The following is a 13,819-nucleotide window of genomic DNA, read 5'->3' as shown; positions in this document are numbered from 1 at the left end:
AAGCTAACGTTGGCCAAATGTTCGTGTGCTAGCTGGGTAATGACTGAACCTTGCAAATTATAACTTGTACACTTATTTCCATGCCCTAAATGTAGAACTTGACATTTCCCAACATTAACAGCCATACCCCATTTATCAGCCCACTCCGTAATATGATCTAGATCCTCTTGCAGCTGTTTTGCTTGTTCTTCATTTTCTACAGTCCCCATAACTTTGACATCATCAGCAAAACAATTCATGTTCCCAGAAATATTTTTGTGAATATCGTTCATAAAAACAATGAACAAAACAGGCCCTAACACTGATCCTTGAGGAACCCCGCTTAAAACCTCACTCCAATTAGAATAATTTCCCCTTACAACTACCCTTTGTTTCCTTCCGGTCAGTCAGTTTTTTACCCAAATTAAAGTTTTCCCTCCTATTCCTATATCAGCTAATTTGCTAAGTAGAGCAATATGCGGTACCTTATCGAAAGCTTTTTGAAAATCAATGTAAACAACATCTACAGGCTTCTTATTGTCCAAAGCCATGGTAACTTTATCATAGAAATGTAATAAATTAGTTGCACAAGATTACCTTTCCTGAAACCGTACTGAAAACTAGTCAATAGATTATTAGTCTCTAGAAAATTTACTATCTTAATTTTTATCAATGTTTCAAAAATTTTCCAAACCACCAAAGTTAGACTCACAGGTCTATAATTTCCCACACTCTCTTTAGACCCTTTCTTGAAGAGCGGTGTAATGTTAGCCAGCTTCCAATCCTCTGGCACTGTCCCCGAGTTATAAGAAGCATTGAAAATATTTACGATTACATCTGCTAATTCCTCCGCACATTCAACGAAACGTCACTAATAATACTAAACATCTGTTCATCTTGACCCTGGCTTAAGTTGGGTGGCCTATAAATGTTCCCTAAATGTAGTTTATTGCCCTTATTGCTCATCAACTCTAGCCAAATCATATCAATCTCATTAGGTTTATCAATAATTACCAGTTCATTGCAATATAAAGTGTCTCTGACATAAAATAAAACCCCACCACCTCTTTTACCTACTCTATCTTGTCTAAACAAATTATACCGAGCAATAGATAATAAATCATCATCACTTTCGGTAGAGTTAAAAGTTTAGTCAACAGTGCAGCAGCATTGCAAATAACAAAGCTAACAGAATGCTTGGGTTTATCAATACATCTATTTCAAACAAGTCTAAGAAGGTTCTTCTGTCTTTGTATAGGAGTTTAGTAAGGCCTCATATGGAGTATGCCGTTCAGTTTTGGTTGCCTTAACTGAGGAAAGATATTTCTGAATCGGAAAGGGTTCAAAGAAGGGTAACTAGACTAGTAAAGGGACTTTCAGATTTAGATTATGATAATAGGCTTAATATGTATAGCCTAGTGCAAAGGAGAGTCAGAGGGGACATGATTTAGCTGTTTAACTTTATCAAAATGAAAGATGTTACGGGGCTTAAGTTTAGCACTGAAAACAGGACAAGGGGTCATTGTTTTCAGCTATTCAAATCTCAGGCTAACCTGGTAATTAGGAAAAATTACTACTTTAGTAGGGTTGTGGGTACTTGGATCAGCTTACCGCAAGAAACGGTAATGAGTGAAGGGGTAGATAGCATTAAGAGGGCCATTGATCTTCATTGCAAACTAATAAACTGACTAGTACCAGCCTACCTGGGCTCAGAGTCTGTTGCTAGTCGTCATTTGTATTTGTTTAGCTCAATTATTGAAAAAAACCTATAAATATTTTTCATTTGTGTCTTTCTCGTGTTTAATTGCTAATTTAGTGATACATAGCACAATCTATGGCGAACGGAAACAAAAAAAAATTCCTAGGCCAGGAGTAGGTTTTATAGATCTGCTTAATTATACAAATACTAGAAAATCGTCCGTCAAGGAATGACGAGGTAAAATTGCTTCTACATTTGAACAAAACAATTGCCTTCTTGGTGATATTCTGATAGTTGAAATTTAGCCCTAACTCCAGTGGATTAGCCCTAAACTTCAGTAGACAGTGTCAATTATTGGCGACTTTTGTTTCTTCATTTTCTTGAAAATTAGTCTAACCAGTAAAATAGTTTAAGTTACCGGATCCAGTTCAGTCTTGTCAAAATAAAAGCATTTCTCTGCATGTCAAACATAGCCAAAAAATATTATAAAATTATAAATAACTTACTGTACTTTCGGTGCTTCAACAATGAACTAATGTAGTCATGCATGCTATGGAGCGAGTTTCATTGTTGGTGATATCAGTGTTATTTGATCAGTGAATTGGGCATTATATATACAAGGGTATAAATGACAAAAGGGGCCTATTTAGACTTTGGGGATATGTGTGCAAAGAAAACATTGGGGAACCCATAGCATTTTGCATTGATATTATACCATACCACAACCTTTACATTAATAAAAAGAGAACATTCTGAAGTGATTTAAACAAAAAGTTGCGTTTTTTTAAACAAAGTACACATTTGAAAGATCCTTCTAAAACTTATTTAGGCATTACTCTATGGCTATTTATACATAGCTTTTAGGAGAAATTTTGCCACTCCTAAACTGCTATAGTTTTACACAAACCTGTTCCTTCAGTGGAGTAGGAACTTTGCAAAACAAGTAAGGGGAGCCCGAGGGATCTATGGGTAGGGAATTAAGGGACAGTATTCAGTGGTGCACACATAGAAGCAGTTCAGGGGTCTCCAGACACTCCATATCGCTCCTTATTTGAAAAAAAAATTTCTCAATTACTTAAAATCCCATGTATTTCATGCATAAAGTAGTTCCAGACAAAGGTAACAATAATTTCAGTTATAATAACAACCAACAAGACACAAGCTATAGTACAGCTTGAGGACTTTGTATTTTCCAGGGATGACGTTTTACTTCATTTGAAAAAAATTAAAGAGACTAAGGCTCCGGGACCTGATAATATTTATCCAAAAATTTTAGTTGAATGTGCGGAGGAATTAGCAGATGTAATCGTAAATATTTTCAATGCTTCTTACAACTCGGGGACAGTGCCAGAGGACTGGAAGCTAGCTAACATTACACCGCTCTTCAAGAAAGAGTCTAAAGGGAGTGCGGGAAATTATAGACCTGTGAGTCTAACTTCGGTGGTTTGCAAAATTTTTGAAACATTGATAAAAATTAAGATAGTAAATTTTCTCGAGACTAATAATCTATTGACTAGTTTTCAGTACGGTTTCAGGAAAGGTAAATCTTGTGCAACTAATTTATTACATTTCTATGACAAAGTTACCATGGCTTTGGACAATAAGAAGCCTGTAGATGTTGTTTACATTGATTTTCAAAAAGCTTTCAATAAGGTACCGCATGTTACTCTACTTAGCAAATTAGCTGATATAGGAATAGGAGGGAAAACTTTCATTTGGGTAAAAAACTGGCTGACCGGAAGGAAACAAAGGGTAGTTGTAAGGGGAAATTATTCTAATTGGAGTGAGGTTTTAAGCGGGGTTCCTCAAGGATCAGTGTTAGGGCCTGTTTTGTTCATTGTTTTTATGAACGATATTCACAAAAATATTTCTGGGAACATGAATAGTTTTGCTGATGATGTCAAAGTTATGGGGACTGTAGAAAATGAAGAACAAGCAAAACAGCTGCTAGAGGATCTAGATCATATTACGGAGTGGGCTGATAAATGGGGTATGGCTGTTAATGTTGGGAAATGTCAAGTGCTACATTTAGGGCATGGAAATAAGTGTACAAGTTATTATTTGCAAGGTTCAGTCATTAGTCAGGCAGACAAAGTTACTGATCTGGGGGTCTTAATAAGTCAGGATTTAAAGTTTAGCCAACAATGCAGTAAGCATTGCTAGTTACAAGGCCAATAAGATGCTTGGGTTTATCAATAGATCTATTTCAAACAAATCTAAAGAAGTTCTTCCGCCCTTATATAGAAGTTTGGTAAAACCTCATTTGGAGTATGCTGTTCAGCTTTGGTCTCCTTATCTTAAGAAAGACATTAATGTATTGGAAAGGGTTCAAAGGCGAGCTACAAGGCTAATAAATGGACTTTCTCTTTTAGACTACGATTCCAGGCTTAGAAGGCTAAAAATGTATAGTCTTGAGCAAAGAAGAGACCGAGGGGACATGATTCAGTTGTTTAAATTTATTAAAATGAAAGATGTTACGGGGCTGAAGTTTAGCACTGAAAACAGGACAAGGGGTCATTGTTTTAAGCTTTTTAAATCTCAGGCTAACATGGAAGTTAGGAAAAATTATTATTTTAGCAGGGTAGTGGAACCTTGGAACAGTTTACCGGAAGAGGTGGTAATGAGCAAGGGAGTAGATAGTTTTAATTGAGCCATTGATCTTCACTGGGGATTGTAAATTGACTAGGACCAGTCTAGCTGGGCCCAGAGCCTGTAGCTGGTCGTCACTTTTGTATTTGTATTTGTATAAGTGAAAAAATAAAACATTTCTTTCAAAATCTAACTACATAATAATATAAAACACCATCTTATCCTCAAAGCTGAACCAGTCACTAGATTCTAATTGTACTCAGCAGTGTGACTCTGACATGATTCCTCACCATGTGCATTTGAATATTATTTGTCTACATGATAAGTTTACTTCCCCAAAGACAACAGTTTATACCAAAACAAAAAATTTCAACAATCATTCATATTTTTCCAGTTAAGTTTAGATTCTTTCAAAGTTCGCTAATTCAGAAAAATATGTGTCGCACTGTTCTCACTTGCCAGGGGAACAGTGCAACAAAATTGCATTTCCTTTTTATTGTTTTCCTCTTTTGTACGAAATCTTATTTTTTTCTAGATCCACTTTTATAATACCTATTACAGTGACAAATATTGTACCACTTGAAAGAATTTAATTTCTGTGTTTTTTTAATAATAAAAAATGTAATTGAATTTTCTTGCCTCACTCTTACTGTTCCCACTCTTTCCCTAATACAACGAATGTGAAAGAATGCTTTCAGCTACTCTAATGTGAGACATTGAAATCAGCCTTGAAACGAAATAGAAGAAATTTTTAACAGCAATACAAACATAAGTCATTTTGTAAAGAAAATCAGCACACCCCATCATGATAAAATCACTACACCCACAATTTTTCTATCAACTTTCCTGCACTACACTGAAAAGAAATATTTCTGAGAGGAAAGTTTAAAAGAGTTTTAAATTGAAACTAAAAATGTGAATGCATTACAGACAGTTTTATGTAATGTAAACAATTATTAATATAAAATTTACCACTCGTGAGCCATGTCGGCTCCCGGCTCCCAACGATAGCAACAAATAAAAACAAAACAAAAACACGTGATAAATCTGTCAATAAAAATAATTTTAAAAAATACAATGTATGCTATAAACCACTGTAAACGTCAATGCAGTGATTTCAAAAATCATCCATCTGGAATTCAAAACATTTAAAACTCATTAAAATATTAAAATTGTCTATTTATTTGTTAATTTAATTAAATGGAACAGTTAGCTCTACCCGTGCTGTGTGTGCGCGAGCTCATTTCCTGTGTTTACGTTACGTCCGATGGCTACATCTGAATTTTGACTACTGAAGATTTAAAAATTTTTGCTTTGTGTTTGTTTGTTATGTATTTATATATTATTGTTTGAATTTGAAGAAATATGACTGCAGAAACTGTGAACACCGATTTTCTTCCAATTATTTACGATATAATTAGAAAGTGGGTTTTATTTCTTTTGTTTTTAAAAATTGTTTTCATAAAGATATTTTTTCTTGCTTACGCGTTTTATTCACTGTCTTCGATTTTAGATGCTTATATTGTGATTTTATCAAATAACATTTGTAATCATTCATTGTTTTTAACTTTAGTGTGGTGTGACATTATAATCAAAACAAGTTTGAAGATAATTTTTCCACAGAAAAAAGAAATATAGTCTACTGTATGTCGATGCCAAGAATTATTTTTCAACTCTTATACAACATATGTTTTGACTGAATCTGCCAGAGTCTTTACCCGTTTATTTTACTTTTCCAAATAAAAGTTCATGAAAAAAGTAAAGTAAATGCAAATTTTGAATATCTTAAAAAGGATATTACTATTGGAAAGGGTTTAAATGAGGGCTACTAGGTTAGTATGTGAACTTGACTTTCAAATTTACATTAACGATTCTATGCTTAATATGCCTAGAGTCTTGAGCAAAGAAGAGAGGGCACATGATCCATTAATTTAAGTTTATTAAAATGGACGATGTTGATGGGCTAAATTTCTGCAGAGATGGAAAATCCAAGGGTCTTTATTTTTTGCTTTCAAATCCAAAGCTAATCTTGATATTAGGAAAAATTACTATCTCAACATGGTTGCAGTCATTTGGAATAGTTACTGTTACTTGCAATAGTGTGAATAGTTTTAAGTTGGCTCTTGATGTCCATTGGTGATTGATTAATTGACTAGAATCAGCTGGTTGTTGTTTTTGTATTTGATAAACATGCTATTTACCAATGCTCAAAATTTTATAAAAACTTTATGGTTTTAACTGGGACTGGGTGTTTAACTATGGACTGTTTTCCATCAACTTTTAACATCTAAGTATTAGGATGCTGTCCAGTATCTGAGAGGTGATGGGCAGGGATGCCTCAAACTTGAATTTTGATAATTTTGCCGAATGAAACTTCAAATGTTGCCAAATGATAATTTTGGCGAATAGAACTTTGAATTCTGTTACATGATGATAATTTTGCCAAAGAAAACTCAAAATTCTACCAAATGATGATGATAATTTTGCTGAATCATCAAACAAAATGAGAAAAGTTGAGGGAGGTCACAGAGACCTCCCATCATGGCTCCCTTGGTAATAGGTTCTTTACATGACAGGGATTGAAGCTGTGTTGTCTAGGCGAAAAGTACTGCTCTTATGACTTGACCACTTGACAGTTACAGGATTTACGATGTTTTACTACAAGCACAAAAACTTGATACTGCCTCCCAAATCAATTTTGCTACTAATTTTTAATGTAGTTTCAATGAAAAGCGCACAAATAAATTGAATTCTGTACTTTCAATAAATAAATCATTACTCTCAAATCTTTCACGAAAAAAAAATACATAACTAATTCTGAAAAATCAAAATTGTGGAAACAACTAAACAGAAAAAAAAAATTTCTGAACAGAAAAAAAAAAAAAAAAAATTCTGTTCAGAAGTTGTAGCATCCTTGTATAGATAACAGCCCATGATCAAGTAACCTGCAAGTTTCAACAATGAAACTTGCGCCATGTTATGATACAGTAAAACCTCGTTAAGTCGTCACTCAAGGAACCAAAAATTTTTGATAACTTATGCGGAGTGACTACTTATGTGGAGTGGAAATTAAGGAAGAAAAAAAAAGCCTTACAAATATTCATGAATAGCAGTGGAATTCTGTGAGAAAAACAAGAGCTTATGTAATAAATGTCTATAAATTAGTGGAAATTTTAAAAAGTGGGAAAAATACTAATGATAATTTCTTTGTTTTGTTTTCTCTTACTTATACATTAACTAATAACAACAACTTATTTTAATGTAGTTACGGTACATTAATACCATCCTTCAATGTTGACTGATGAAGCTGTTGCTTATGGAAAAGAACTATCTCTTCTAACATACATCAAGCTTTAAATTTTGTGTTTGTTGTTCCTTGTGAACAGATGTTAAATACTGATTAACTTTCTCCATGTATTAGATTTTGTTTGTCTTGCTGGAAAGAGTTAGATTCATATTCTCGGCACTTGGCAGAGTCACAGCAAGAAGTATGCTTTGAATGACCAGAACCGAGGATCCAGATTTCAAGGAAAAATGAATATCAAACAGCCTTTCAACTAAGTCCGACACTATTTTCTGAGATCCGATAAGGAAAATGAATTTTAGATAACAACTTTTGAGTGACTAGTTAAGCAGGTAAAATTAAATTTGGTGACCAGCAAAGGAGGGTCAATTTACATTACTGTGAATTAGACCTTGTCAGGACCAAAGAAAAACGACCACTTAAACGGAGTGACCGCTTAAACAGTCGACTACTTATTGAGGTTTCACTGTAATTTGATAATATGTTTTGGTAATGTTTAACATGCAGGGAAAGGCTATTGTGACAAGGTTGAACTTGATCCGTTAACTTAACTGTTTTACTGATAAGACTCATTTTAGGGGAATGGAGAAACAAAAAAAAGGAGTCAACTATGAATGTTATCTACTGGAGTTTAGGGTTAAACTACTGGAGTTGAGATTAAAATTTCAATTACCAAAATATCACCAAACAAGCAATTGCTTCGTTCAAATGTAGAAGGGTAGAAGCAATTTTCACCCGTCATACCTTGATGGGCGACTTTCTAGTTTAAAAATATTACACAATTAATTAGCTGCTAATCTATTGACTGGCTATTATCTTTTCAATGAAACTTCTTTGAGCGACCACCTTTATCAACGATCAGTTTTCTTGAGTACCGATTTTTCTCTTTGATAAAAAACCTCTCAGAGAGACCATCAAAATGAAGAGAGATAAGGAAAAAAACAGCCATAAAACATTTTAGTTTGGACACACATATGTCTTCTCTTTCTTATGAAAGGGTAAACCAATATATGGGGATAAAAACTTAATCTAGGCGTTTCAAATGGATTCCTTTCGTGCTCTCTGTTTAGAGCCTCAAAAATGATACATATAGGAGGGTTTAATTTTTAGCACCTTTGAGAAGCTAAGGTGTTTCTTGCAAATCTCACAGCAGGTCAGGCACGCATGTGTCATTGTTGGAGGTTGAGAAGGACAAGCAGTTGTTAAAAGGTTGTTCTCGGAATTCAGATGTTGCTTATGATTAGGTCTTAGGTCATTTAATGGTCAGAATCTATTTTTAGCTCATTTGAACAGGTGATCATTAGATATGGCTCATGTTGTAGTCACCAATGGTAAACCATATAAATAATAATTTTTTGGGGCTAAAAGCTAAACTAGAAACCAAAGTTGTTTCTGAAAATACTAAGAATCTGAAGCAGACAATTCTCATTTTGTCTTTTAAGCAAATAAGTTCCTAAATGAAAAAAGTATATTTTAAAGAAAAAATTTAGCTTTCCTGTTTAATTATATTCTTATCATAATGTTCTTTATGTACTGTAAACAGATTATAGACAATTTCTGTTAATTCTGTTATTGTTTTTTGCATTTTCAAAAACAACCTCTTAGATTGACCGACCTCCATTAGCGACTACTTTTTTGAAGAATGGAGCGTCATCGCTCCAGAGTCGCTTATAGCTAAGTGTTTATCCATGCATCCCTAAAACTCATGCGCATGTAAAACTAAAATAGTTCTTTTTTACAGATTGGTTTTCCACTTATTATTGAGAAATTGTGAAAGAGAAAAATTTGGCTTATCCCATTTCAGTTCATAACATGTCACCGATCATCTGATGACACTGATCTAGGGTTTTGGTTTAAATCAGCAGCATATTTGTTTCATTTATAGATTTAAAAAAACATCAAAGTAATTTTTGACATTTCTTGAACACATAGTAAAGTATTGCAGGGGAACTAATGTTGGTTGAGTAGGGTGACTCACCATGACGGGTGTGTATATTGGGACTTACTTTGAATTTTTTGGGTCAGTTGTGTGCAGGGGTGTACCCCTCCCCCCTAAGGGCAAGGGTGCACCCCCACCCCCTCATTATCATGAAGCCCTCCCCCCAATAAGAAAAATACCATTCAAAAAATCCCCTTCCTAAAAATTTCAATGGTGCAGTCTGTGGTGGCATAGGGGGGCGGATTTAGGACTGAGTTCCTGGGGCGGCAGTCTCTTTTTTTTTGAGTAATATTGGCTGGTTTTGGGTCTCTCTTATAGTCCTGACATTTTTGTCGGTGGCAAAAAAGGCCATTTTTACCCCCTCCCCCCACACTATGTTGTCTTTTTTCCTGAAATACATAAGGGTCTTGTCGTACTTATTTTGTGCCTTTTTTTAATATATTGCCTTCTGTCCTTCTTAAATTGAACCCAAGAGGGGTAATGGTGTCCCTTTAAGTAGGGTGTAGAATATCTCCAATTTCAGGGGATCCAGGGGTTTCTCCCTTGGAGGAATTTTTGTAAAATACATAAAAAATTCTGCATTTTGGAGTTTTTATAAGGGGTAATTGGAATTACAAAAATATCGGAAAAAATAGGCAAAAATTTCAAATTACGATAACAGGGTGGCGACAGGAACTGTGAAAAAAATTTCCCTGACTTTTCCCTAATTTCCCTGATTAAGTTCACCAAATTTCCCTGATTTATGTTACTAATGATAATGGTTTTCTTTCTTTGCTCTACTTGAAATCTATTGTATATTTGTATAAAATGCAGTATTTTAAATTTTAAGTTGTGTAAAGTTGTTGAACTAAAGATATATTTTAAGATGCTACTTTTAAATAAAATGGTTAAAAAAAAAACATATCAAGTCAATTTTTGGGAAAAAAAACCTACAAAACAGTATATTAAATTTTTCTACAATGGAAAAATTATGGAAAATTAAAAAAAAAATACTTTACTTCAAGAAACCACTTAGCATAAGAATTTTAAAAAACTATTAAAATTACTCTTAAAAACATATGTGTATTTATGATAGAACTAAAAAGTAATTGAAATTATTTTGAACTAAGTTTTAAAACAGTGGAATAATTGTTGCAAGAATAACAAATAATAGTGAAAGAACAAAAGTAATGTAGTTATTCTTATATAACTAATTGACATATTTATGCAAAAAAGATAAAACCATTTGACATCCATTCATAGGAAGCTTTTCTCTAATCAAGAACATAGGTTTTAATGAATGAATACAGCATTTCAACAATTAAAAAATAAAGATATTTACTTAAGTACACAAGTTAACTCTATTTCAAATGATTTCAGTATGTAACGAAAAAAAATCTTAGATTGCTTTTATATCAAACAACTTTGAAATGCAAGAAAAAAAAAAGCAATTAGTTAATTTCAAAATAGATAAAAGAAGAATACAACTTGGTTATGAAATTAAAGAATCACTCTTAAGTCTAAAGAAAAGAAAATCTTTACAATCTGCGGTGACAACAAATAGTATAACGGCAAAAAACAAAGTTTTTTTTAATTGAAAGTTCAATTTTAGCAATTAAATTAAAAACACGAAGTAATAACTTTCAAGCTTTTATAGTATTAATTCAAAAACCAAAGATTTCTTCTTGAAATCGTGATTACAGTGCGCTAATTACTTCGAGACAATAAAATAAAGGCAAAGGCGCTAAGGCATTAATGAAGGCTTCCTCTTTGCCTGTATGGTTTCTTATTTTACGTAGCATTGAAAGCGTAAAGGGAAATTTCAAGCTAGGTAAAATAAACAACCTAACAGACTTTGAGGAAAAAAGATGCACAAATATGCGGCAGTGTATAATCGCATCTCATTAATTTTACTTTTTTTTGAACAGCTAATTGGCAGAAAATGCGTAGGGAATTAGAGTACTTAAATTTGTAAAGCAAAAAAATTTTTTTTTTCTTCATAAAATCAATTTTCCCTGATTTTTTGTTATTTTTTCAAAATTCCCTGACTTTTCCCTGATTAATAAAGTTCCCTGACTTTTCCCTGATCTGTCGCCACCCTGGATAATACACAGTAAAAATTATTTTCGGGTCGACAAATCAATGACAGCAGCCCTCAGAAAGAAAAAGCGAGGGAGATGAGAAGAATTGTGCATTGTTATTTGCTTACGTCAGCTGTAAGTTCAATTCCATAAGCTTTTGATCACGCCTCCAACCCACCCACAAATATAACAATGAGTTAAATACAAAATTATCAACAGTAAAAAATGCTTTAAAAGAAATGGTGTAAAATATGTAACAAGAGCGTGACATGCTGTCCATTCGGATGATTCATAATTTATACAATTGATTTTAAAAAAAAAAAATGAAGCACACTTTGATTAGGAATTTCAGAGACTCATCTCATTCTTTTCAAGGACTCGAGAACAATTAAAATTATTTAAGGCACTTCCTTTGCCCTTTCCAGTCCCTGAAAATTAGTATTAAATTGTACAATTTAACAGTATTGTTCTAACTTTGTAAGAAACAACTATTTTAAGTTAAAAGGGAAAAAATATATATAGATTTGTGTCATTGCAACAACTTTTTTTTTTCAATTACAAGTAGTGCAGAAAACAAAAAAGAATAGAGGTAGCGCTTTTTTTAAATACTGCATTCAGACTTAAATAAACAGCAAAATATGAAACACGTGACTCACAAAAATTTATCTCAAGTAATATGTTGTAAAAATGTGAGAACCATGATTTTTACATTTTTGATGCAGGATGGGACAAGGAGCTGAATTTCACATATTTTAACATTCCTCCCCCTAACCCCCTTCCATTTTTTATGAATTTTAAAATTTTTGATTTGTATCCACACTTTTCCAAATTTTCAAGGTTTTCAAACATTTTAAAGTGAAATTTATTTTTTCAAGTTTTTTTTTTTTTTATTTTAAGGAATAAGTCATGAATTTTTTAGGAGGTAAATCCGTTTTTCTTTTTTTTAATCTTTGTTTTTGTTTCTAATGTGTTGAAATAATCATCAATTATTTTAAGCTTTGCAGCTGAATACATAGCTCGTTATTTTCACTTATATACTTGCGCTAATGGTTTTCAGTTCAAAATAATCATTTTCAACGCATTTTCAGCAACCCAGTGACAGTTTTACTACTTGTAATTTAGTGTACAGTCTCTCCCCCCCCCCCCTCCCTCCTCATTAGAAAAGGACAGTTGCTATTCTCTTCATTTTCACTTCTGAACTATTCAAAAAAAGAAAAAAAAACATGATCTTTTTTTTTTAAAGATTTTGGAAGGTGTGTTATTACATATAAAGACTGGGGGAATTGCCCCCCTTCCCCCCCATAAATCCGGCCATGCTAGGTGGGCACCCCTGATTGTGTGCATTTCGTCTTTACAGATCCAAAAAATGCTAGAATTAATGTTCTAAATCTGAACTCATCAGTAAACAGCTTTTGAGCTCTTGTACCAAGAGTGAATGAGACACAAGCCATTCTTTCTCTTGTGTTTTAGAGAGTGGTCAAACTTGTCAAAGTCTTCTTTCAGCAGTAAAATGGCTAATTCAAGTTTCTGTGGCAACCTGAAGGTCTAAAATAAAACATCAGGTTATGTTGTGGTTCCTTCAAGCCACCATTGACAGAAAGTGATCTTCTGATCCAGTTATTGCTCTCAGTTGCCTTTGACCTCAGGCCTGTCATTTGGGCTATCGACGGGTCAATTGACCCTCCCCCTGGATTTTAAAAACGTAATGAAATTATGCGTTTTGCATGTATTTTGATGCTTTTTTTCCTATAAAATACATTGAGTATATACCATCCCCCCCCCCTTATTTAAAGCAAAAGATTTTGTAATGGTATCTTGTTGATTTTAATGCTGCTTTTAAAATTAAAATATAATATTCAGTTTGTTTTATCTTCTTTGAATTGTTCAATTGTTGTACATAAACATTTTTCCACTATGTGATTTGTATAAAAAAATTTAATATTTGCTTATTTATTTTCTAGTGTGGAGAAAGATACTTTTGAAAGCAGTCAGAAACCATTAGAAACAACTGATACCAATTTAAAAATTCCAGAACTTAGAACTAAATTACAGCAGTGTCGGGAGCAAATACAAAAATTGCCTGGCATTGAATATACCAAAGAAGAGCAAAAACGAAGACTGGATGCACTTCGTGAACAATTAGTTCAGAAAAGGCAACTTTTGCTTAAATACAAGAATATGTGTCATTTTGATATCCCCAAGATATAATCTGTTAAGCATTTAATTCAAAAACAAAATCTCTGCAAGAC

The 13,819-nt window shown here is 33.2% G+C and overlaps 2 protein-coding genes across 2 annotated transcripts in view; one reads left to right on the top strand and one right to left on the bottom strand.

Moving 5' to 3' along the window:
* LOC129226551 (VPS35 endosomal protein-sorting factor-like) overlaps positions 1-5,265 on the bottom strand; it is a 54,117-nt gene extending 48,852 nt beyond the window's left edge. Inside the window, exon 1 of the mRNA XM_054861159.1 lies at positions 5,240-5,265. Within this exon, the coding sequence (XP_054717134.1) occupies positions 5,240-5,253 (14 nt within the window). The 5' untranslated portion in view covers positions 5,254-5,265. The remainder of the gene's footprint in view (positions 1-5,239) is intronic.
* Positions 5,266-5,537: 272 nt separating this feature from the next.
* LOC129225944 (mediator of RNA polymerase II transcription subunit 9-like) lies at positions 5,538-13,778 on the top strand. The gene is made up of 2 exons (XM_054860490.1): positions 5,538-5,691; positions 13,532-13,778. The coding sequence occupies exons 1-2, from the start codon at positions 5,633-5,635 to the stop codon at positions 13,776-13,778; spliced, it is 306 nt and encodes a 101-aa protein (XP_054716465.1). The 5' UTR covers positions 5,538-5,632.
* Positions 13,779-13,819: the final 41 nt, after the last annotated feature.

This window comes from Uloborus diversus, chromosome 7 (assembly GCF_026930045.1).
Source record: "Uloborus diversus isolate 005 chromosome 7, Udiv.v.3.1, whole genome shotgun sequence".
NCBI lineage: Eukaryota > Metazoa > Arthropoda > Arachnida > Araneae > Uloboridae > Uloborus > Uloborus diversus.
Note: the sequence above shows the minus strand (reverse complement) of the source record. Positions and strands in the feature narration are given on the sequence as shown.

Excerpts from the sequence above, each read along its gene's own strand:
- LOC129225944 (XM_054860490.1), top strand. The coding sequence starts at position 5,633 with ATGACTGCAGAAACTGTGAACACCGATTTTCTTCCAATTATTTACGAT. Across the intron at positions 5,692-13,531 it reads ATTTACGATATAATTAGAAA|TGTGGAGAAAGATACTTTTG; the intron begins GTGGGTTTTATT and ends TTTATTTTCTAG.